The 25912-nt window shown below is 39.7% G+C and overlaps 1 protein-coding gene across 3 annotated transcripts in view; it reads right to left on the bottom strand.

Annotated features, from left to right (window-relative positions):
- eng (endoglin) overlaps positions 1 to 24410 on the bottom strand; it is a 44576-nt gene extending 20166 nt beyond the window's left edge. For 2 of the 3 annotated variants that reach the window (XM_014336453.2, XM_014336455.2), the window contains exons 1-3: positions 24295 to 24410; positions 23157 to 23330; positions 6348 to 6490 (exon numbers count right to left, since the gene is read on the bottom strand). In XM_014336453.2, the coding sequence (XP_014191939.1) occupies positions 6348 to 6490; positions 23157 to 23217 (204 nt within the window). In that variant the 5' untranslated portion in view covers positions 23218 to 23330; positions 24295 to 24410. The remainder of the gene's footprint in view (positions 1 to 6347; positions 6491 to 23156; positions 23331 to 24294) is intronic. The other variant, XM_014336454.2, reaches the window with a different exon arrangement.
- Positions 24411 to 25912: the final 1502 nt, after the last annotated feature.

The raw sequence follows: 25912 nt of genomic DNA, 5'->3' as shown, positions 1-25912 counted from the left end.
TGACGCTGATATTTATGAGGTAATGTAGCTTGGTTCTATTATTACATTTCTATGCAATGCAAGGGAGGAGACATAAAAAACATGTAAAGCTATAAAATTAATTATTTACCAGATGTGCAATTAGATGCATTTGTGTAATGTATACTCTGTGTCTTGGTTGTATTTAAACTATCCCTAAAGGTGTAGTCAGAATTACTTATGTACAGTCTTATTATTAATTTATCTACTTCGTTTCATTCACAACCTGCTGCCTTAACAATGGCTAACCTTGGTGGTTGTTATGAGGCATATTACATATAAAACACCATTAACATAATTCAACACATAATGTAATATCCAATTAACTATATTTTAACCACAGTAACATAATGGTGATGTGATTTGCTAATCACCACCCCAGTCACACTATGAATCAGCCTTAATTACTATGCTTCGCATATGCGTTTGGCAAAGCTGGTGCTGCAGAGATTTATGGATGTAAGTGGTGGTGAGTAAACCTTTTGAATGTGGAATAATAAGTCTGGGTTTAAAGACTTTTTATTTTTTCGACAGACTTAATTCCAATGAATCCCAGGTCTTTTTACTTCCGCAAGAGACCCAAGATAATTAGGTTTAGAAAAGTGAAAGAGTCATGGATTTGTAATCAGCTCAATTTTATGACTCAGTGCATTAGAAATGAACAACAGCTTTAAAAAAGAAGAAGAAGAAGAAGGGGGGGAAAACTTGGAAGTATTGCTCCAATGTGAGGCTTTTATGGGAGGTTAACATTCACAACTTTTTCTTGACACCAAATGCTTTATCCTGTTATATTGTGTGTATTTGAAGGCATATTGTTTTCAGACAGAACCTTTAAGTGAGACAATGAGCTTGCTGGGGAAACAGTAAGACGCCCTCATATCAAATTCATTTACTTGATACCTGATGTTGCCAGAGTGTGATCCAAGAGAATTGTGATGAGCTCAGGTTGAAGCTATGGAAATTTTCAGGCGCATACAGAGCAGAGCAAATTAAGTCTAAGGAGACCATGGACAAATTGCCTATAAACCAAACACAGATGAATTTCAAAGACAGCCTTGCACGCTGAGTGCTATGGACAGAAGGATCACTGATATACACACACAGTGAGACACAAGCTTTAACCGGTGTCTAGTACATGCAGGCTTGTGCTTAATGACTTCTGCATCTTATAAATGGTTTCAGTCCCCAGTTTGAAAGGAAAAATGTCTAAAAGGGGTGACTGCAGTCCCAGGTGAAGATACAGTGGAATTTATCTGAATAGATCAGTGGTTAGGACTACTTATAAAAGAAACATGTTCGCTACAGGCAGAGGGTTTGGCATGAAAATAATAACTTACCACAAGAACCTGGAACACAGTGTCTAAAGCTGTTAGATATCCAAGTACTCAAATGCTGCTCTGCCCATCATAATAGCATCACACTCACTTTGAATGTAAAGATAGACCCAGTTCTACAAGTTGGGGAATTTAAAATTCCTGTGATAGCCCACAGGAAACTCAGATATCAGTGAATAAGACAGGGGCTATAAGATCAAATCACAGACAAAAAAAATCCTGCAAAGGGTGTTGAAAAATAATTGGCTAACATATTAGCATACCGTATAATGCTAGTTGTCTGCAACAGTGCAGAAGGTGGGCATAAAATATGAGCTACTGCTGTATATGATTTCCATGTGTCAGTCTCTATAAATGCATAACATGTGCAATACTGTGTGAATGTGGCAAGGTGAGCCACAGGAAATCACATTTTTGATTCCATCTTCTGTGCACGGTATATATTATTAAATTTAAAAAAAAAGAAAAAGAATACAGCTAGATTGCCCTGAAGACAGACTAACCTTGGAGAGGTCTGAGGTTCTTTTGTAACATTTAGTTTGTGCCTCACTTGTTGTGTTGCATGTGCGTAGAGCAAATGAATGAACGACATTTCCTCCTGACTTCATTGTGCTTCATACAGAGATAACTCTCGGCGGTGTTTTCCTTAAATACCCCTTTCTAATGAGCTTTCTGTCTAACTTCCCTGCATCCTTTTGTGACTTTCTTTCTTTCCTTTTGAACTCTGACCCTGATCACTCACCTTTGCTGCTTTTGTTCCTGTGCTTTCAAGATACAATTGTTTTCCTTTTCAGGTTTTTTTTTTTCTTTTCTTCAGAGCATTTTTTGAAGGGCCTTTGCTGATGCAGTTTCCAGTTATTCTTTTGACTCTCTCCTTTGGCTTGAATTGGCTCTCTTGGTCTCGTCTCGGCCTTGTGCCAAGAGCCTGACTATCCAAGCCTCTGTGTGACATCAATGAGTCCTGTACAAGCGGCTCCTCCCAGTGAATTCTCTCTGACTGTGTACCCCCTTGATGCTCCCTCTATAATTCTCTGTGGGGTCAAACTGTGACAGTCAACTGTTCCTGGCAGGTTGTAAATCAGTATGAAAATAAAGGAATGGGGAAGAAGGTGATAAGACAATTTGGAGGACAAAGAAAAGAGGATCCAAGAGCAAACCTCCCTTTTGACTGGACAGTCTGGCATAAGATGAATATGTTCCCCTTTCTTTTTGTTTACAAGAACAGCTTTTTTTTATATAAACAGACAGCCAAAAGCAGATAAGGGGTATGTGTTAAGAGGTCACATGTCCACTTTTTTCTTGCTTTTTGATATGATAAAACGTCCACTCGTGGTCCCATCAAGAGACCAGGATATGCCAATTATGCACAGTGTTGAGTGGATCACACAGATCGCAGACCAAATTCCTTTTGTGAACTCTCACCAGTCTCAAACAGAGTTCACCTTTTTTTTAAATCAGAGAGCTTGCGCCATTCTTTCCACAAACTACACTTAGAACTTTTCGCAATTAACTTTTCTTCCTCTCCCACAGAACATAATGTGCCTAATTTTACTCTTCGGGCCTAATAAAAAGACCGAGAACCATTTCCTTTCTAATATGCTTTAAATCTGTTTTGTCATCAAACTGCATTTTCTTCTGATTTACAGTCCATTAAAGGAGACTAAAGACCTGACGACATTTGCAGCAGTAGCTGTGTCTTTGAGACAAAGACAATGATGTGCTTGCACAATGTTAGCAGCATTACTCGAAGCAAAGAAAGGCACAAAACCATATGTGAGGTAACCAAGCTTCATTCTTAAGGACGCTTGTGTTAATGATTCTTTGTATATCATAACATTTTCCAGTGGAAATCAAATTGAATCAGTTTAGCTTGCTGGTAAACGTTTCTGCTAAAGGATGACAGGATTCTCAATGGCTTTCCTGGGAGAGGTTAAAGGAAAGGACCTTGAGGCTTTTATTAATTCTGGAGCTGATGGATGGGCAGGCAGGGATTGTATTTCACCATCCTGTGACAATGTCTTAGCGAGGCTGCACACATCTGCTTTTCCATTCTCATAATCTCTGCCAGATGACGGCGAAAAACCAATACCGTGAAAAATAAAACGGGATGATCAATAAGTAGCATTTGCTTAACAGAAGTTGTGCAAAAATACTACATAGTCTAAGTGAAAACAAACAGCAGAAGCAAGCAAACAAACAAAGGACACTGATAAAGAAATGACTAATGCGAGCTGACCGACAATGTTGGACAGTGAAAAATGGAGTCTGGCCGTACAATAACAACATATAGATTACAACTTTTCTAGAATTACTTTTCACTGACATTCCCTGAAGCAAAAAGTTTGAAAATCAAAACATCCCAATACCCTATCAGCAATTACTGCATATGTTTGTTTAGCTGGAAAATGAATTCTTTAAACACAGACCAAAATTGAACAATCTGGCTTTTAAAAGGGGTTGAAAAAAGCTGCGTTTCTGTCACATCTGGCATCTGTTAATGGTTAGCTAGTTATCAGGCTGATAAAGTTGGGAAAGGAGTGTGTTTATGTTTTGTAATGTGGGAAGATGTTTAAAAGCTTATTTATTCAGAGTCAGGGAAAGTCTGCGCACAATGTTGACCAAATACGGTAAAATGTGCATTTTTTTTAAAAACATACCAGATACACTATTATCTTTAGCCTTAAGTGTCTCTCATAAAATGCCAGGTTCCACACATTGATCCCCCATAGGACTTTTTTAGCCTACAGTTTTGTTTTCATGCCTGACACACATCAGCAGTAAGATCCCAGATCACATGACAGATTTTCCAACCTACAAAAGCTGTTCCTTATCAAGACTTTACGTAAGACAGGTAGCAGTGCATCTTTGCTAACTCAAGGTGTATAGGATAAAGGTCTAATCATCTCTTAGTTTACTCAGAAATGGATCACTGTATTTCAAACTGTGGAAATAAACGTTTGCCTGTTTGTTTTTCGACTACAAGCGGAATTTGTGGATTATGTTCAACTGCACTAAGACACGCGTACGGCCCGACTACCAGCTAGTGCTTCCGCGGTAATACAAGGTCTTTACATCTCTGCGTTACAACGACATTATGAGTTGTCACAGAAGGAAAGCCGCAGGTTTGACAACTAAACAATAACATCCATCCATTTTAAGGCAAGGCACTGTGAACACATATGCACATTACCCAAATTCTAAAGGAGCTCAGCCATCATTAATTCATACAATTACACCTGTTCTTTTTCTAATTTGAATACTAAAATATATCCTTCATCCTTTCCCATCCAGCTGAAAATGTGCCTTTAAAAGGAATAAGACTCTTTTGAAGCTGCACTTATTTACCTCACCACAGCATAATGTCTGATACAGGAAAGCACACAGTCTGTTTTACATTTTTTTTAAAAAGGAATACTTTAACATATTTCCTTCATAATTAAGTCATTATGTATTTTTCTTTTTATTCACAGGTCATTAATTTACATAAAGAAGAGGAGTGTTTAATGGTCTATGCAGTGCTTTTAACACTGTTATTCATTAATTTGAACACATTAAACTGAATAAAATCATATCTGTCAAACTATATCAAGTGTGTAAATTATATGCTCCATCCTATGCCAGTTTTATTTCTTGCAAAATTAATGACCTCACTCTGTGTGGGACGGTGTCAAACGATGTGTTCGAACACTGAGGTGTTTTTTTGGATGCTTCACTTGGTTAGAAGAACATGCTCAAATGTAGCAGTGATATTTTTAGAAATGAATAAGGAACATTCATCGTTCGCGCTGGCCTCTGAAAGCCCCCGTCACAACATCGAAAAGCCCAAAAATTTATAGACAAGAAGTAAAAACTGCATAATTACTGTGACATAATCAGTAAAGTGCTGAACTCTGAGAATTAATTTTTGTCAAGGTACTGAGAAATAACTGCACTGCCATCATTATAAGCTTTGTAAATCTTGCTGAAGCCTATTGATTAGAAACTAAAGGTCAACTGCTAACAATGAGGGCTTCCTCCCTAAAACTAGCTCTGCCGTTACACAATCTTCCATTTACTTCAAGGCCAAAAATTGCAACAAGCTGTCTGATATTTTGCTAGTTACACCAAGGTTTAGAGATGGTGCAAGAAAGGGAAAGGAGGGTGTTAGCTGGTGCTTTTGATGAGTGTAGTTCTGCATATTGTGGAGATTGGTTGAACTGGTGATTACTCACATACTGTATAAAAGGGGTTTTGATTTTGTGCAAGTTTTAGTTCAAGTATTTATTTTGAATTTTGGACTGTTGATTGCAAAAGTTCTTGTGGTGTTTTGTTTCTATCTACGATTGAATTTAGCTGTTAGCTCTAATACTGCTGAAATCATACGTCATAGAAAATATCATGCAAAAAAACTGATATATTTAAAGTTAAATGTGCATAATCACAGTGCATGCTTCTTTTTACTGGGTATGGTCAGTTTTTAAAACTGACTCAGCTTTAATACTGTCCCACATTGCATAACATCTGATAACTCTATAAATAAGTAAATGAGCATCATTAAACTCAGTGTAATGATAGTTCAGTGGAATGAAACATTTCATTTTAGGAATGCTGTGAACTGTGAGGTGAACATAGGTGCAGAGCTTTCTCCTTTTCAGCATGACAGCACCTGACATACTATTCCATCAGCTAAGAAGTATGATGAATGAGCAGACGATAACGTATCCCTGTCGTACAGGGGAATTTGGGATTAAATGACAACTAAGCCGTGCTTGACAGATGGCAGCAGTTTGATTGTGAAACATTTGAACTTTCTACATTGTGATGTTTACCTAAAGTTTTATTTGAATTTTACCACTACTTTTCAGGTTATTACTTCTTTCCATAAAAATAATTTAGTTCAGACGTGCTCGGTGTACAACACTCTCAGTCAAACTGGATTTTTTTTTAACTTGATGACAATTTTTACAGATTATTATATCTAACTTAGATAGACTCAAATAACTTTGACATGCTTACCGGGTTATTAAAGTTCAGTTTAAAGATGTGGACCTCTGCCTTGTCCTCTCTGACAAAACTGGTCCAACAGCCAATCTCATTCACGATCCACGGACTGCCTTTCTCACCTTTTGAAGTCACCGGGGTGCATGTCTGACTTGTGGCTGAAAGAAATGAAGTAAGAATAGTTAAATATGAACAGCAGCACGTTTTTAAGTTGCAGTAAATAATTTATTGCTTACAACCAGAGATGGGCAGCAACGCGTTACTTGTAACTATTGCAAAAACGGTAATTAGATTACCGTTACTTCCCGTAGGAACGCTGCGTTACTAAAACCATGATTTTTTGCGAGAATGTCTCATGACAGTGACATAAGCAAGTGCGACATTTGTGACAACAGCTGTGTGCAGATCAACAATGGATCATATATCGAGGGGAGAGAGTATGAGCGTGCAGCGTTTAAAGCGTGGAAGTACTGACCTTACTTTGAGTTTGATTCCATAAAAAGTGACAAAAACATTAGTGTCTGTTGTGCATGGGAAGAAAACTTCTTGTTACAGGGGGGAAAAAAACCCTAAACTTCCAAGCAAGCACCGAGTAGCTACGACGTAACAGGAAATTCACAGAGAAACTCGCGGATTCTTCAACTGACCGCGGCACACCTGCACCAGCGTAAACCTCCGCCTACCCCACTCCTGCTTTACAGGTGAAAATAGAGCAAAAGGACCGCTAGTCTTTGATTTTATTTATTTTCTGCTGTGTTTTACTTGCATCTATTTGAAAGAGTGAGTGTAAACACAAAAAAAAATTTGCTTGATGCATGAAGTTAAAAGATTAAAACTAATAAAACAAGTTTTAAAAAGAGACTTTTCCATTTGATTACATTTTGTATGATGGATTATGTAGAAAAAGTAGAATTGGGCTGAAAGATCTATCGCTTTATCACCTCTTCAGGTTGTAAATCGTGTTTTTAAAAAGTAACTAAGTAACTAAGTAATTAATTACTTTTGAAAATAAGTAATCAGTAAAGTAACGGGATTACTTTTTTGGGGAAGTAATCAGTAATTAGTTACTGATTACTTTTTTCAAGTAATTTGACCAACACTGCTCACAACCTTAATATGAAACTCCCTGTATTCTCTAGTCTCATATCTTATTGCAAGAATTTGAATCCATCTGTAACAATCCTGTCATATTTTGACATAACAGGAGAAAAACCAAAAGAAAACCTTCATGTGTGAAAGCCAAAATGTTATTATTTAAAAGAAAGATAAACCCAGCAATGTTACAGATTTCTTGTCAGAACAGGGCTAAATTTGTTATTAATCATTTTGAAAGCTTTCCCCTGGTCGCAGAGAATGGATGTTAAATGTGTGGGTAGGACTACATTGTTTAAAAACAGATCCGCTGGTTCACGTTTATCAGACGTGTCAGGACACGGGGCTGCGGTCATTCATCACCATGCTCACTTTGCTCCCTGCTAGAAGACTGCTGTTTAACCTGAGGATCCAAGTCTTGGGAGGCTGAATTAATCCAGCCAAGGGTGTATGATCACTGGTGAGGGTGGGTATAAATGCCTGGTATTTGACCTGGACTGTGTATGCGTGTCTGTGTGCCAGAGATCTATTGTGCTAGACTAGAATGAATATGTGTGCACGCATGCTTATTCTAACCTGTATAAAGTTGCCAGGGACAAAATATTCTCCAACAAACTTCCTCTTTCCTCAAGAAAAAAGGTCAGAGGCTTTTTCCAGCTCAATTAGAGATCGCTTTCCTTGCCCATCGCTCACCGTTCGCTGACTATAGATGACAGAGTTTAAGTGGGTTATTCTAGAAGTTTTCTGGCACTAGTCACAGCCACATCATGGCTGACACAGTCACTAGTTTGGATTTACTCCTTACAGAGTCTTCCTTAGCCCACCTGCACATGGAATGAGCTTTCATTAAATCAGTCAGAACTGATCTACACTCAAAAATAAGATAAGCATATCCATTGTGTGATGAATATACGCAACATATGCCGAAACATCCACTATTCATGCCTCAATCACCCTCAAAGCAGCTGGCACCGAAGCACATAAGTGAGCGAGCGTGGTATCATGACAGAAGCGACGAATTTACTAAGCAAATGCTGCATAACACTGCGCTCCACTGGCTTTTATGATGCATTTGGTCTGTTTACCTAGCAGGCCACAATTCATCACAGAGGAGATCTGGAGTGAGGCAAGTGAGACAGAGACAGGAGAATAGGGTGGAAGGGGTTAATGGATACATTACGAGGATTGGAAAGCTAACCGGATGTGCCTTATTTAGAAGTGGCACTAATCAGCGGCCTTGTTTGAGGCAATGTCATCACTGCTGGTGGGCGAGAGTGGCCAGAGATTGTGATAAAAATGGGACAGAAATGGATGAATGCAACAAACAACGGCAAGATAGTGGGAGCAAGAGCATGTTACATAATCAGCTCTTTGTCTCCTTTAATGGGCTGGTTTTTTGTGTTTTTTCTTTTTTTTTGGGGGGGGGGGGGGGGTATTCAATTGGTAAATTCACATGTTTTTTTTCTCCTCACATTACCTGTGACCTAAGATATCCCTGATGAAAATAGGCTGCTTTTAATTTAAACTCAGTTACATCATTGTTATCGCATCACTTTTGTGCACTGTGGAAGTGATGCATCTTTTTATGTTCCACGTGGTGTTTTTTTCCCTCTTAGATTGTGGAACAAGTCGTCTCATTATTCCATGAAGTTAGGAACATATTTGGCACAAATTGAGGGACTTGGGAGGCCTGTATCATTTGTAAATCGTCATCTTCACTGTTCCTCAGTCTGCTCAGCATCAAACTAAAAGTTTTCCTGAAAATCCAGATGGGGAGCCATCCATACTTTGCGTTCTCTTTTTTTTCCCCTCTGCCTCTCACCCCAGAGGTCAAGGCTGGCTTCCTGTTATTCTGCTCTTCTGTGTTAATGTTTGTTGCTCAATAACCACAACCCTAAAGTTATTTCTCTCTTGTTCTGCTGTCATAGAGTCAACGGCCCATGACTGTTGCTCAAGAGCTCTGGGTATAAATCACACTGACCACACAAGAATGTGCGTGTATGTTTGCGTGCTTGTGCATGCTTGTGTCACCAGCCTCCTTTTTTTACGAGTCACCATCGGATATGAAGAACATTCATTTTGCCCTCTTGCCCCCGGAAATGCCAATGGCCTCGCTAAGCGGTCTGCTGGTAAATGAGGTATAGAAGAACTATTTCATTCGCTGTCCTCTTTATCTACTTATATCAGTCGCCTCCATTTTCCATTCCATGAGAAGACGTGTTTATGGATGCTGCTGATTTTCTATTTAGATGTTAGGTATCAGGGGTAGATATAAATAGAAAACATAATTGAAGACAGAAAATACCCCCGATTCATGAAATAAGATTTGATCTTAAAGCCTTCTTTAATCTTTATTCCTTTCCTTTTCAGTAGTTGTATATGTCATGTCTGTTATTTTATAGACCTAAACAGGCTACTTAGAAATCCATCTCTTATGAAAACAGACGTGAAGACAGTTTTATTCAACGGGAGACCGATGAAACCCAATCGTAGCAAACCGATCGAAAGCTTATAAAATAAAACCAAGTCTGTAGTCAAAATCAATAATTGTCAATTTGCTGTTTGTAAAACAGACTTTGGACAAGGTTCATATTTGCGGATTAAGCCGATATCTGTGACTGATGAAAACCATACTGCATGACACACTTGTCTGAGGGGGGGGGGTCCATCTGGTCCCTTTGCGTGTCCAGGTTCTATCTGCTCTGGCTTTCTTAACCTTCAGGGCATTCTACCAGAGGATGGGAGACGGACTCAGAAAATGACAGACATCCGTTTTCCACATGTTCAATTGTGCATGGGACCATTAATCCAGCATCAACACTGTGCCCATTTTTGGAAATCTGAGGATCAGCTTGACATCAACTATGTTCTGCTTCATAGCTCTACTTTATTTATTTATTTGTTAGCAATTATGCATACAAATATTGAACTCAATGAGTAGAGTGCAGTCTATCAGATTTGAAGTACTGTGTGAAAGTCCTGACCCACCCCTCATTTTTTTGTATTCCAAGGAGACAGATTTGAGGTCTTCAGCAGTAGTTCTCAAGGGTTTTTTTGTAGGCCTTTCAAACTTTATTTTCTTTTTGGACACTGGCTGCTTCTAACTCACTTTCATCCTTGTACTTTACCATTTCAATAGGAATGATTATTTTGTTTTTTTAAGTATTTTTTTGTTAAGCTACTTAACACCCATCTATGAATTGTTCAAACTTCAAAAAGGGACAATCTTGAGGGATGAACCAGCGTTGTGGTCACACATAACAGACAACTTATCAAAGAACCAACTTTAAATTGTATTTTTAGGCCCTTTGTTAGTATCAGCGTGTTGCAAAAACACTTCTTTAGTTACAAAAATTGACAGAGACAACACAACTTTACACAGGACCTGCATCTGGGCCCTTAGTTGATCCATTTACTGTTCACTGGAGCCTCATCAGAAATGGTGTCAGTGGAAGGCTGACTGTCAAGCAGCCATTCTTGAAGAAGTGAAATGGTCAGAAAAGGCTGATGAATGCCAAATTACACAAGAACTGGACTGAAAATCAGTGGCAACAGTTCTTATAGAGTGATGAATTGATATTTTAAAATTCTGGTTCAAATCATCATCCATATGTATGGAGGAGGTCAGGAAAGAGGTACAACAGTGAGTGTCTCTGAAACACAGTGAAGGTGCTGTCATTGTTTGGTGCTTCATTCTGCCAGTGGTGTTGGGCATCTTGTTAAAACTGACTGAATTACAAACACAGAAAAATGACGCTAGATTGACCATGCAATACCAGCTGGAAACCACACGACTGACAATGTATGCATTTTTCATCATGGCCTGAAAAACACACTAGCAATGCAGCAAAATGATACCTGAATAGAACAGCACACAATGGAACAGTATCAGTCGTGCACTGATCTCCCCAGAGCCCTGACCTCAACATTATTTAAGCAGTGTGGGATCATCTTGACGGAGAACAGAATAAAAGGCAGCCAACATTCAAAGAAGACCTCTGAGTGTCCTTCAAGAAGCCTGCAGAAGTACCCCTGAAGACAGAAGAAATGGCAATAAGGCTTGACTTTATTCAGTTCAGATTTTCTTGAAAAATAAAAGCTGTCTTAGAAAATATAGATTTCCAAGCTTATTAGAATTGTACTAACTATGTTTTTGCCTTATATACTGTATTCCCATTTAAGTCTGCACAAGTTTCAATACATTGCTGCACCTATTTCCCATGTTCCTGTAAAAATATAAAGTAATGTGTGGCTCAAGACCTTTGCACAGCGCTGTAGCTACTAGCTAATCCCTAAGCAGGTAACAATATCAAATGCACATGTTTTGACAAAACCCACCTTCTCATCTCACCACAAACACATACACACCATAAAACACATATACAAATAGTTCCCTATTCCATCCCCAGGCTACCCCTGCAGTGTAAAACACTGCATAGATATCAAGACGAGATAATACAGGGATAAAAATATCTGATTAATGTGAACAACACTGGTACTCAAGTGCTCATTCAATAAATGGCCATACTTTATTATGCTTAGCTCAGCAAGCTACATTTTATTTTGTCACGCTTGTTTTACACTTAGTTTCAGTTAGCAGTGAGGTCAGGTCGGGTTCTTTATGTAAAAATGTTATCATGCTAATGCTAGCATTTTACGAAAGTATCACCTGACTGAGTCAGAAAGTAAGCCTCACAAAACAGAGCACAGATTTGTCTGGTCTAGACCTCAGGATGAGAAATGTGTGACATCTTATTTTTTTATGTATTAATTACATTATGCTAATTTTAATATTTTTAGACTGCAGCTTGACTGACCAGCAACACCCCACTAAACACATTATCCACGTGTGCACCAAAGTGTTCTTCCACATTGTTTCCAGATTTAAATTAAAACACTTTGGAAAAATGTAATTAATACGAGATGCCAACCTGAACCTCTCAAATGAAGTATCACTGTCCAGGAGGGAGCCACATAATTATGAAGAGTGCAGTGTAGCTGAACTGAGGCCAGAGGCTGTGCTTGGAGACTTGGAGGTGATTTATCATTATTAAGATCAAAGGTACCCTACACATTGCTGATATCCTAACTTGATACGTGTTCAAACTCAAATCTGTTCCTTTTACATTTGTGTAAAATTTGTTGTAACACGTTCATGGGAAGCAAATCTTCTCTACAAAAATTTAAAACATATACTGTCTAGTCAACACACAATATGCTACCAGCGTCAAGTAAGTGTTTGTGAATCCACAAAAGAACAAGCTGAGTGTTCCCAAGGTTATCAAGTTATTACAAATGCTAGGAAATAGTATAATACGGGCACCTGTGCACTGGCGCTAGCATTTGATAGGCTGAATGGGGATATGTGGAACTCTGTGCTTTCGGTACTACCAGTACTATAACGTAACACCTCTCTATAATGTATTTGACCTTTTTTTATAAGAATATGTTAGGTAATCATTACTTATGTGCACACAGTGCATTTCAGTATAACTCTCTTGCTCACATCACAGATCCTAGAAATTATTCACTATGGCTCCAGACTGTCTATAACTGCCAGGAGAAGGAGAAGCACATATATGCAAAAAGTAAAGTTCACTTTTCAGTCAGCTTCTCATTTTGAATATATTCTAGGGTGTCAGCATGTCATTGGTCAGCAAAAATAAAAAGGACTAAAGCTGACTCCGGTAATGGGAGCAATAACATTAAAGAAGACTAGAAGCCTGTGAACAGCAAATACAACATCTCTTTTATGGGAAAGCACCCTTGATGTAATGAACCCCAGAGAAATCGTGCTTGGTATATTCAAACAGTTTTGGTTTTGCAGAGACTGATGTTGCACATAGTCAGCACACACAAATAATTATTTAGTTGCATTATTCGCCACAAACATGCGCGATTTGGGTAGTTTTACGTGATGTTTTAAGGCGTTCTTAAAGATCTCAAAAGCCCAGGACTGTTTGTGCGTTTCGTTAACTTGAAGCAACCCCACCGTGCAGAATGCTGACAGCCACCAGCGAGTCCTTGAATTTAAAAAGTTCCATCACACCCTAACTAAATGCTGATTTTGATTCAAAGCACTGAGTACTTGCTGTTCAATAACTTGCTGCCTTTTCATTCACCTCAGGAAAGCAAGCAGGCAGGCTTGATTTCATGCCCGATCTTTCACGCACACCCTCATTGTGAGTCTCTGTGGAAAAATGGAGCTACTTGCCTGGAGTGTATGCAAAACGAAGGCTTGCAAAACTTGCAGTAGGATGGTTTAAAAGCGAGAGAGAAAGAGAAAGAAAGGAAGGAGAGAGGAAAGGGAGAAAAAAAAACAGGAGGGGGAAACCCTGACAGCAAACAACATCAAGACCAGCTGTCTCCCATGGTCCCTTGGGGTCAAGTAAACTGTTTGTGTCCAGGGTCGGGCGACAGAGTCGTGACGGGGAATGTGGAGGGAGGGTCAGCAGTCCTACCCTAGTTAGTCAGAGAGGGAAAGGGGAGCTTCAAGGCTAGCTCAAGTTTCTCTCTTGATTCCACACACACACACACACACACACACACACACACACACACACACACACACACACCTATTGTCCTGGCGCTTCCGCGACTGCAGATTGAGGCCTGACCATCCACAGGAAGGTAAACAAGCTCTTATCAGTGCTCTGCAGGGGCCTGCACTGTCCCCTGGCCTCTCACCCCTGCATACTACACAGTACACACTCCGTGCAACACACAAGCTTCCTGACCATCTCACCTCCCTCTTCTAAGTCTGATATTTTATCCAAAAAAGAAAAAAAAATGCTGATTAGTCTTGTTAGCTGGATAGCAAGTCCTCGAAGTCCTGCTTCCACTATTTGCTGGGGCAGGAATTACGGATGTGATAGCGGGTCTGGAGACAGCCTGTCTTCACACTAGCTCTGTTTACACCTCTGGGAGCCATTCGTCCGTCGTCTCATCATTGTCGTAAACCAGTGGCGATGTTCACCACACACACACACACAACCTTATACCCTGTCTGTTGCTAATATTTAGTCACTACTGCTGATTAGCTCAGTGACACACGTAAAAAGCATAATTTTTATGTCGATGCTCGCATTTTCTCTCGGTAATGTATTATACTGCAGATGGTTAACGGGTAAAGTGTTTCTTTTCTATCCACTTGTTTCGTTAGATTTCTCTCCTCTACACCAAAAGAGCACTGGCAAAACACAATTAATCATCTAAGTGTTAATTGGTGGATAGACAGACTAATTTAGCAAGTTTCATGCTAACTGCGTGCAACCAAAACAGGCTGAAGCGTTGAGAGATTCATTGCACAGTAGCTGCTCCTAATCATTCAAGATTGATGTAGCTTTGCACAACATATGCTTCGTGTAGAACCAATAGAGATTAGCCTGTTTTTCTTGACTGAGTTTTGCCAGTAAATATTAATACTTTCCAACATGAAGACTGCATATTAATGAAGGCTCTGATATTTTCTTAAGATATTCTAAGTGAGGGAGGGTCAAGGGTACGATTCATGATCTATGGATTGAGAGCCACCATAGTGCACTATACGGGACCGGAGAGGCTCTCAAACTGGGAGTGATATTCTGCAAACACAAAATGAATAGTGTCTTTTTATTTCCATGAAGAGATATTTAAATATATGTGGTCACACAAACGACTTCAGTGGGCCTCAAAGGGTTTTGAATCATCTCAAAAAGAGATCTATGAGACAGCTTCAAGTTTTGTGATTTCATTTCACTGTTTAACTAATGGAAGTGTCTGGACTCCGGCACTTGTTATTTGACAAGTGTAACTTTATTCCCTGCAGCAGGGAAAAGATTATTAAGTACCCCAAGTTTGACTGTTGGATTTGTTGTAGTAACACTGTATGAGCAGATTAAAATAATCTGTCAGATGTCTCAAAGCTTTCTCTTCGAGTCACATATTCTGCTTTCTGACATATCACAGAAATACAAGCAAATGAAATATCGAGCGTCCAAATCCAGCGAGGGCTCTCTCATCACATCAAACACACACACGCTAGGAAAAAACACACGCACAGCCAGACATCACAGAGAAATTTCAGCTCTTTAAATACAGATTGACTGGTTTGGCACCTGAATCAACAGGAAAACTACCCACCCAGTGCTTGAATCAAGAGGCCCTGCCATTTTAAAGCACTCGACTGCACATTGTGCACCATTAGAAATCAGTATATCGTGTACTGAGAAAGCCCATATTTCCTGTTTAGGAAAGCACCGTGTACAAGTAAATTGTACGCTAACATCTAAAATACATGTGAGCTAAAGATTCCACAGTTTATGTTTGCTGAAAGTTAATTCAAACCAAAAGGTTTCCGAGCAACAGCTCTATACTCGCGCTGTAACGTGACACAAAATATTTGAAAGCTTTTCAACTGAGCATATTTTTGTCAAGCTGTTCTGTCAAGAAATTTTGAACTCTGACCTGCAAAAGCATTAATTAAAGATACCCATCTAAGATTTTGCTAAGCAAGGACAGACCACATAACCCTACTGTGAGTTGGCACCTCTGACTTGAAGTCATAGGGTGAGTCAGATGACCCGCCAGTAGTTCATCCACTAAATCAAGTAATACTATGCAGGTGCATTTCCTGCTTTTGTGCAGACCAAGGGTGACTGTGGCAGACAGACCACAAGATAAGAATACATAACACCATGCCTTATCTTCACAGACAGCAGGCATGTTGACATGGGTACAAGTGGTCGCCATGCTGACTGGGCATTTATCTCGCCCAAGACTAATGAGGCATTCAGTGCTCATACAGCTCCATAATGAAAAACATTGGGCCAGAGGGCATGAGACCTTGCAGTCACATAATAATGATGTTCAGGACACGGCTAAGTGCCGGTATCTTAAATTTATATGATGATGCTGCACTCAGGTTTCAGTAGTGAAGGAAACTTGCAGAGCCATTAAGAAGAAGATGGTTTCATTTATATAATATAAGGGCGAGATACAGCACAGCTGCAGCATGAACCATGTTTCACATTTTTGGTTTGTTTGTGTTTTGAAACAGTGTGCAGTTTTTTCTTGTCCAGTGATACATTTAGCCCTGATATGAATTTCAAATAACGTCATTCAAATTTTTGACAACTGATTTTTGTTATTAGAGGTCAGCACATGGGTGCAGTGGTTTGGCCATGGATCTAAATAGTTGTCTTTATGTGTTAGCCTTGCAACAGGCTGGCAACCTGTCCAGGATGTACCCTGCCTCTCACTCTATGATAGCTGGTGCAGGCTCCAGGCCCCGCCCTTGCTGCAACCATAAATTGGATCAACAGAAAAAGGCGGATGGATTTTCATTAGGTTTTTGTATAATTTCTGTCAATAAAAATTGAAGACCTTATTGATTTCTTTTTTATCTAATTTCTCAATTTTTCATTTTTATATCTCCTAAGGATCTTTGTGTAAGGTTACCATGGCTACAAGAGTCATTCTCATCTGTGGCGAGGTTAATGCAGGAGGCTGAGATTCCATGTCCATCTCCTCTGCAGTGTTCCAAAAATACTTTTCTCAGTAAACATTATCATTTACAAATTCTGTTTAAGCAGAGCCGCTCTTCTCTGTCCATCCTGCTCATCCTGCTGTAGCATTATTGCCGCAGCTACTTGTTCTCTTTAATAATGAGCTGCTGCTATTCAGAAGATCATTGATTCACTTCTTTACTTTAAAAAAAGCTCTTTCTGGCTTTGCCTGGTAAAGAGAGCCAAATCTTTTGAAAGCACAGACAATACCTCTGTGAAATTAACATTAACACTGCATCACCTGTGTTTCATAAACTGTGTCAGATTAAACCTGGGACAGGAAACATGTTTTGGGCATCATTTGATGAAAAAAAAAATCCATAATAACCTTGGGGGCAACATATTGTAATTCAGGTGGTCTGAGATGGAAGTAAAAAAGCTTTAACCAATCACAGGTGTGTTCAGTCCATATTAGAGGTCTCATCTATAAAAGAGCGCTAAAGATCAATACTACAAGTACATGAGCACGAAAGCCAATAATGGCCGCACACAAAAAAAGTGAGATTTATAAAACACGTGAACACACGCCTGGATCGCATGTTCCTTTTATAAATCCGATCCCACCTGGAAATGTGTCCGTGTTTGTATCCTGCCTTCTAAATACCCATATTCAACCATACACTGGGAAACACTGAGCAGAATTTAAACCGAGACCTCATATAGCTTTTATCTTTTATCGACAGAAACACTAATAAAACAGATTTGGGGGGGGGTCAGTGGATATGTTTGCTAATGAAAAGTTGCACTATTTAATTCCAAAGACTCCAAACCGTAAAGTGTTCTTCGGTTCATCGTGAATACTTTAATTACGTTTTTATTTGTTAAATCGTTTTTATTTGAAGAAAAAAAAACCTCTAAAACATATCTTTATAGTTTTAATCTCGACATACTGAGTTTATCCAGCTTCCTCACACGCAGCCTTTTCGCTTTGATCATGAAAAAAATTACTTGTCAATATTTTTCATCCTGCTTTTTCTTTGATGAAATTAACACTAGTTTTCTCAAAGACAAAGTAGGAATGGGGAGATAACACAAAAAACTGTGGACTCCCTTGTTGAGATCGCACAGATACCATCGCGTGTACGCCACACTGCACGCCAAAGCCGTCCAGTCAAGTGCCGGGACATGGTGTTAGTGAGGCTTCCCCACAATGCTTTCTGTATTCAAACAGAGGAAAAGCGAGGCAGTCAGAAATGGATTGTTATTTGGGAGGGGCATAACACTGAAGGAGATTGAAATCAGTCTCAGGCAGCGACAAGCGGTCGCGTCTCCCTGCCACCCAGTCTGACTGCAGGCAGAGCTGGCTCACTGCAGTAAAACAGGGGAAGTTGACTGTTTTGACTCTCAAAGCCATTTTTAACATGACGTGTTTTTTTCTTTTTTTTCTACTTCAGCATGCTTTCTGAGAAGTCTCAGTCATCTCTTTCAATTTCTTATAATCTTTTTAAGTCCCTGACATCCCCTTTCTGTAAACGAACACATTCCTCTTTTGGTTTCAGAAGTTTTCTTCCCTCGTCTTTCTCTTTGATGTCATTATTTTGTGTAATTAATAGTTTTGCATTTTCACTTATCACTACTTGAAATTCCCCTCCTCTATATCTCTTAATGTTTATCCGTTTTGCATTTTTCTTATCTTTCTTTTTTTTAATCCACTATTTACTTCTCCCCCCAAAATCTTTCTTCTGAACCACTTATCTTCTCTTTGACAGTCACATAAATTTGATCCCCACTCCCTCACTGTCTCCATGAATCAGCCTTTATGAATTCTGTTATCTCTGTTTGTGTTTCTGTCTGTCCGCCTGTCTCTCTCTTTCCCTCTTTAAGATTAATTTTCAGACAGCTTGTCGTCCTTCTCCAGTGGTTCGCTAATCACTTTTGTACTTTTCCTTTAGCCCGTGGCGGGAGGCTCGGGGGTAAGCAAAAGTGCAGCAGGAGGTCTGGCAGTTAACATCACGATGTCTGTCTCCCACTGGGAAAGCTGTTGCAGCAGGGGGCATATTCAACACGATTTTCCTGCCAGGAAATGCCGGACTCACAGTGGATAAAAATCACTAAATACAAAGACTTCAGTCAGACGCAAAGATAACTGTTTATGCGTCCAACTGCCACGGTCGGCTTAAGTGGTAACGCTTATTGTGCTCGGTCTGGAAATAATAATCTGAAAATTGTCTTCAAAGGAGGTGGCATGCAGCTACCTCCCATATAATAAGCGGCTAGCCAGACGCAATCTGCAGCGACGCTTGGATAGCAAAACTACATACATGCTAAAATGTCTAGATCTAAAGGGCCAAACAGGGGCACTCCGCTGATTGTATACACAAAGATCCGTTCATTTGTAACAGCCTGAAAGCTAGTTGCATAATGTCCTCTGTATCCTGGAGGGGCTTTTTTCAAGTCAGGCAAATTAACCCCGATGACATCATGAGGGTTATCGCAGTTTGTGCTTAGAAAGTTAAGATTAATGAGAGAGTTATAAGAGAAAGTGGGGGCGTTTACGAAAGTAGACTTCTTAACAAGACAGGGAGGCACCAGTTGTGGTGCCAGGGAAACAAAGGCGTCTTCGGTCTTCAGTGTTTCAACTCTCCGTCACACTATTTTTGAACAGTGAGCCAGTGCAAATTTAACGTGACACAACATAAGCACTGGCTTACATCAGTAAAAGTCATCCTACTTACAGGCCGAGCAGTAAGCGAGACAAATGTTACCACATCCACACGGAGAAGGTGCCGCGTTACCTTCACATAATGCCTCAAAACAATGCAATTGCAAGAAAACCTGACACAGTAGCTGCACTTCACACTCGAAAGAGTCAAAAACTACACAAAAAAAGAGTCAAAAGGAAAACCTAAAGAGAGTTAGACAACTGAGGGGAAACTGCATGTTTATTAAACGTATCACAGTGTCTATATGAGCTTGACACAAGCAAATGCCACAGTTAAAACGGATTCAGACACATCGCAGCTTCAGAGGCGCTCAGAGATAAACCTGTAGCTTGGACCATGTAAGAACTTCAAAACAAACAGCAACATTTTGAACACAATTGACCTCACAGGGAGACAGTGTAGTGAAACTAAGACCAGCGTGATGTTGTCTGTTTCACTGGAGCCTGACAGAAGCTCGTCCAGAGAATATGGATGAGCTGCAAACAAGAAAGAGAGAGGCCTGACTGATCCCAACACAGAGAGAATTTTAATAATCATGCAGTAACATGAAAGAACGGATGATCGTTTCACTGGAAGACATAGGCAGAGGGTGACTTTACAGATAATCCAGAGCTAAAGAAAACACGGCCTCCGAACCAAATTTATCCGTGTTTGTCAAATTGCAGGGTAAGTACAAAAGTCATGTCTGCGTTTTTAAGAAAGGAAGCCAGCAAGCTAAGGAACTGGAGTCTGGTGGGCTTAACAAGATGACTGCAGTTTTACTGATTTACCCAGGGACTGCTGCGAGGCATCCACCTTATTATCATCTATAGAGTCTCTAAATTTGGCCGGATTAGTTAGATAGTGTCATTTTAATGAAAGACACTGTCTGTACTATTGTAATAGGAAGAATATTTCAGTCCTTTGGTCTCAGACAACCCAACAGTGAATTGATAAGCGTGCAGGAACATTAAGGAAAAAGCCCTAGCCTCCAAGTTTTTTTTACTGCTAACGCTTTAACGCTAATAATCTGTCCAAAGGTAAATGAACACATGACAGAAGACCAAGGGAAGCTCCAAGGAGCAATTAAGTTTCCAATTTCAGGAAATTAGGTGCACACGTTAAGTATATGACTCTTAGAATTAAGGGTACAAACATAATCCTCTGGGTTTTACTGGGTCATTTTGCAAGATTGTGCATCTGTAGTAGCTCAGAGTGCGTAATATACCAATAAGATCTATACATGAAGTATAAGGCTTGCTTTAACTTTGAGCTTAACAACTGTTTGAAATTCAAACCCTGCTTTAAACGTCACACGAGGATTTCATGAGTCTGATTTCAAGGAGCTGACAGGGGGTCAAACATATGGAAAGCTTAAATAAAGCTAAAGCAAGACTGACCTGAAGCAAAACACAATATGCCATTTCTTGCAGTTGGGTAAGGGCTTCATGGGATTTGTGGCAGGCTGCGGGCTATTTTTGATTTACTTTTTTCTGTTTACCTCTTCTTCTCAGTTGCTTCACATCGTGTCTTCTCCAACAGTGACTTGAAGTTTACTTGGATTCGATTAAACACGCAGACATCGAATCACAGTGGATGTTTCCAAATGTGTACGGAATATATACTCATATATCTATTTATGTATCTATCACCTGTCTGGAAATATGATTTTACGGCGCTGGGTACAGCATGTCACACCTGAGGATTGTGCTTGATTTACTTAAGAACGCATTATTAATCCCAGAAGACTATATAAGAGAAAATGGTTAAATAATATGACAGTACTGGGCTACATAATAAAGAAATAAACTTAAAGCAGAAACGATGTACAGAGAATCAGAGCGCTTTGTCGCCTGAAAATAGTGGCACAGCTCCCTCTGGGTCTTCTTCTAAAGCTGCTGCAGCAGATGCAAAGAAAAGGAGGGAAAAAAAGGAAAATTTGCAGAGCCTCATTCAAGAAAGAAAAAAATAATAGCAAATACAGAACTATGTGTCACAGAGGCAATTAGGACTGAGCAAAACAGCTCCTCACAGACTACACCAGCAGACAGCGAGACTGATCCCCTGCGGTGGATGCTACATAAGGTCAACTCTCCATAGGTCTGCCAGTTGGCCAAAAAATACCTCTGTATTTCTGCCACCAGCACCCCTGCTGAGAGGGTGTTTAGCACTTGTGGCAATATTGTGATTTGTCATACAGCAGGTCAGCACTGAAGCCAAATTCAGTGAATAGGCTTGTTTTTCTGGCGCATAACTTTAACAGTGATGTATGCTTGCCTCGGCTACTTTGCTTTATTTAAAGAGCAAGCTGAAAATGTCACTTTATTTTTTCTACTGTATGTTTATGGGGCTGGAGTGTGGAAAAGGTTATTTGGCACTTAAGTGTTTTGTTAGGTTTTCGTTTTTGTTTTTTTGTTTTTTGCATATGTAAGTATATGGCACTGAAAAATGCAAGCACCATTTAACTGACAGTTAATTTTAAAGCTGTATTAAATAACACCAGGGCGTGTTATGCGTTCTTTTATGACATTTCGAGTGAGGAAATGTGTGTTTTACATTTACAGTCAGCTATTAAATTGAGGCTCGTAGCTTTTAACACTTGACAATTCAGAACAACCAGACTGGGATAAAAGGTTTCCCTAAAGCTAATAATAAAAGACTGATAATTTCTTGTTTTTAAAAGTGAAACATTTTCATATTCAGATTAGCATATCTCTTATTTGGAGGGGGGGAAAGATGACTGTAACAAAAAAATGTGCACTTTAATTCATTTTTACCTGCTAATGTTTTAACATGAAATATATAACATTTTTTTTAACCTTATTAAAAAAAACACCTAAACTGTGGCCACCTCAAATGCCATGCTGCTGTGGGGAAGTGTGACGCAAACACCCTGAAGCATCACTGGAGGTAAGAGAGCGAAGCTGGATTAAGGCCTATGGAGATAGGGGGGGTTTCTGATCCTTTTGCTACCTCGCAGGGATTACAGGTTTGAATTCGATATGAGCAGCCACATGCAGCCAAGGCAGGGAATGGCAGAGCGGACAACAGAGGAAGATCACATAAAATCTATGTAGCATCCGCATGCCGTCTTGTTACCTGAATCTGGACAATCTTTAAAGAAAATATTTTTTAGCACTAAAAAAAAAAAATGAAAAACTAGACAAACAAATGCTTTGGCTGACTTGGAACAACACTTGCTCCCTTGTTACCAGTATAATTCTTCATTTGATTTGTAAAATTCAACCATAATTCAAGAGTTTTGTTCTTTTTTGCATGTAATTTTTTCATCTTCAGACTGATTTCCATCTAAAAAGAAAATACATTATTGTCAGAGCACGAGACAGGAGACGATCTTGAACTTTAGGCCAGAAACAGTCCCTGGAGGGTTTTTTTAAAGCTAGTGTCTGCTGACTAGGATGATAATGTTTTCCTTTTTCCCAATTTAATAAAATCAAGCTGCAGAAAGAAAGAAAAAAAGAAAGAACGGAAACTAACTTCAGATCTGAACTGCTAAAATGCTCAATAACAGCAGGCAGACTTACCAAAGGCTGTAGTAGCGATGATGCACAGAAAAAGGGCAAACCGTGTCACGCAATCCTCCATCTCTGCTGCTGAAGTTTAAGGTGTTGGGAGAAAGCTGAATCTCAGTCTCTGGGGTGTGAAGACACTCGGGCGGAGGTTGAAGCGTGCTTGTCTGGTGGCAGAGCAGCAAAAGACTGTGACAGAGGAAGAGCAGAACAATTCCAGTCTTAAAAAGGTGGAAAGGTCAGAAAGTAAGAAGCTGGGGAAATGGTGAGGAGAGGAGGAGACGTGATGGCTGATAAGGCTCTGACTAACTGCCAATTTCCAGCATGTCCCTCTGAGAGTCAGCGTGCGATGTCAAACCAAGTGTCCACATGTGTGTAATGGACAGCTTATGCCACGAGTTTGGTCTCTGCTTTTAAGCAACCACGATTATGGTGATTATTATTTATTATTAACAGGATTATTGTAATGCTATTATTGGTGGAGACAGCTGCTTACATTTCTTCCTCATCGCATCATGTTTCTGCCCGTCTTCCTGGCACACAATGAGGGTCTGAACCTAGAGGTTATCTGGTGGTCACTATGCTTCTGGCCGACGGTTTCAGGAAGCACCACGGCACCGTTTTCTTTAAATAATACCACAATGCCAGCATCAGATAAGAAGGAGACTGCTCCTGTTATATGATTCATATAGAGTAAAAGGAAGAGCCTGTGTAAACTGTTTATGGAGTTCCAAATGGAAAACAAAATGTCTCGTTAATTCGTTATTTCCCGCAACATCTTGCCGTAAGAGAGAAAACGACTTACCCATGGACTAACGTGCTTTTTGAAATCCACAGATGTGCATATTAGTAAAGTAATAAGCGCGGATTTTATCAGGCACTGCGTTAATACAGAAAGTAGTTTGACTTTAACACACGCACGCCTCCCATTTCTGCCTCCCATAATTCCGTGTTTTCGCAATTCTAACATTTGGCATCTTCACAGCGTTATTTGACCAAAACATGCGCATTAAATTGTTTCTAAACGGACATGAAGCCGGATTTCTTTAGAATCTAGACACAGACATTTCCCAACAAACTTTCAGGAAATGAATCACAGATCACAGAGAGTTACAAAGATGAAGTAGAGAAAGTTATAAACAGCAAAACTTACTTTTTATGTAGGTGTCTATCTCGAACAAAGTAGGTTTATAATCCACGGGCGGGGATGTGGTGCTTTGAGCAATGTAACGATGCCTGGACTTTCCAAACTTTTTTGTGCTCTCTGGGCGGTGCGAATTTACTTCAGCAGCCCTCCCAGTCTAATAAGCACTCCCACCGTCATGCTATTGTCATTCCGTGGAGTTTTTGAGTAATAAGACTTTACTATTGAAACCAACTGTGACAACGCACGGGGCGAAATTATTGTATTTAAAACGTATCTAGTGCTGGGCATGCTTAGATAAGAAAGGAAAACATGCCTTATACATGTGTTGATGAATGATGATCATATTGTTGAAATAAAAGAAAAACTCCTATGACACATAGTAGCTGTACTTTCCAAAATGGGCTTGGACTTTCAGGAGAAGGATGAATAACATAGGCCAAGTTTTATAGCAAAGGATATGAACCTTCTGGAATCAGCTCCACAAGCCTTAGCTGTTTTATCTGGCACAAACACCGATCATCTACACTCACCTGCCGGTTAAAGCAAACATCTAGTCTAACAAACACATGGCAACAACCCAGCCCAGTTAAGTGTGCCCAGTGTGGTCAAGTTAACCCGCTGGAGTTCCAAGTGAGTGTCAGACTGGGGAAGAAAGAGGATTTAAGAGATTGTGAATATGGCAATATAGGTCTGAGAACTTCAGATGTACAACCATCTCAGCTTTACAGAAAAATCTCTGATGAAGAGAAAATATCTAGCTGCCTGGACAAAAATCCCTTGCTTTTGCCAGAGGTCAGAGGAGAGAAGCTAGCCTTCGTCGAGCTGATAGGAAGGCAATAACACCTTAAATAAGCACTCACTACAACTAAAGTGTGTAGAAGATTGTCTCTTAGTCAACACAGTACGTGTGCAGCCATTAAATCTGCAGCAACTCTGTGATGTTGTCATGTAAATATAGAGCAAAATCTCAGACTAATCATTCCAAAACTTTGCAGAATCATTAGCACAGAGAATTAAGACAGTTCTTAATGTAAAAGTGGGCCCAGCCCAATATTAGCAAACTGTACCTAATGGAGTGTCTGGTGAGTGTATATTAGAAGCATCCACTCATTCTGGTCACCAGTGCGTTGTTAGACCTTTTCTTAATATATTAGGTTTGTTGTGATGAAAAGCAAGATTGATCAGGCTCAGCGGTGTCATGAAAACCAGTGCAACAAAAGCATTTACCGTAATTACAAAACTGCTGCTGCGAGCAAATTTACTGAGCTGTGACTTAAGCAGAATACTAGTGCCTGCAGTCAGTGGTGAAACAGAGTATTCCCAGAGATACGGCTAGATATCTTTCTGTTCCACACTTGTCCAAATCAGAATCAGAATACTTTATTAATCCCGAAGGAAATGTGATGTGTTTGGAGAAGACCAAATGGCACATATGCCACACAACAGAGCACAGGTGTTACCAAATATATATCAACAACATTTGGTTTCTCATCTTTCAGTGAGACAAGAAGGTTCAGATGTCTGCTCATCTTATGCACATATATACAAAGTCCAAGCTGCCCAGAGCTGACGGCACACTAAATTGTTGCTCATTTTGAGTTATGCACGTTCATTTCTATTTCCA

This window comes from Haplochromis burtoni, unplaced genomic scaffold, assembly GCF_018398535.1.
Source record: "Haplochromis burtoni strain Fernald_Lab_line unplaced genomic scaffold, NCSU_Asbu1 Contig_137, whole genome shotgun sequence".
NCBI lineage: Eukaryota > Metazoa > Chordata > Actinopteri > Cichliformes > Cichlidae > Haplochromis > Haplochromis burtoni.
Note: the sequence above shows the minus strand (reverse complement) of the source record. Positions and strands in the feature narration are given on the sequence as shown.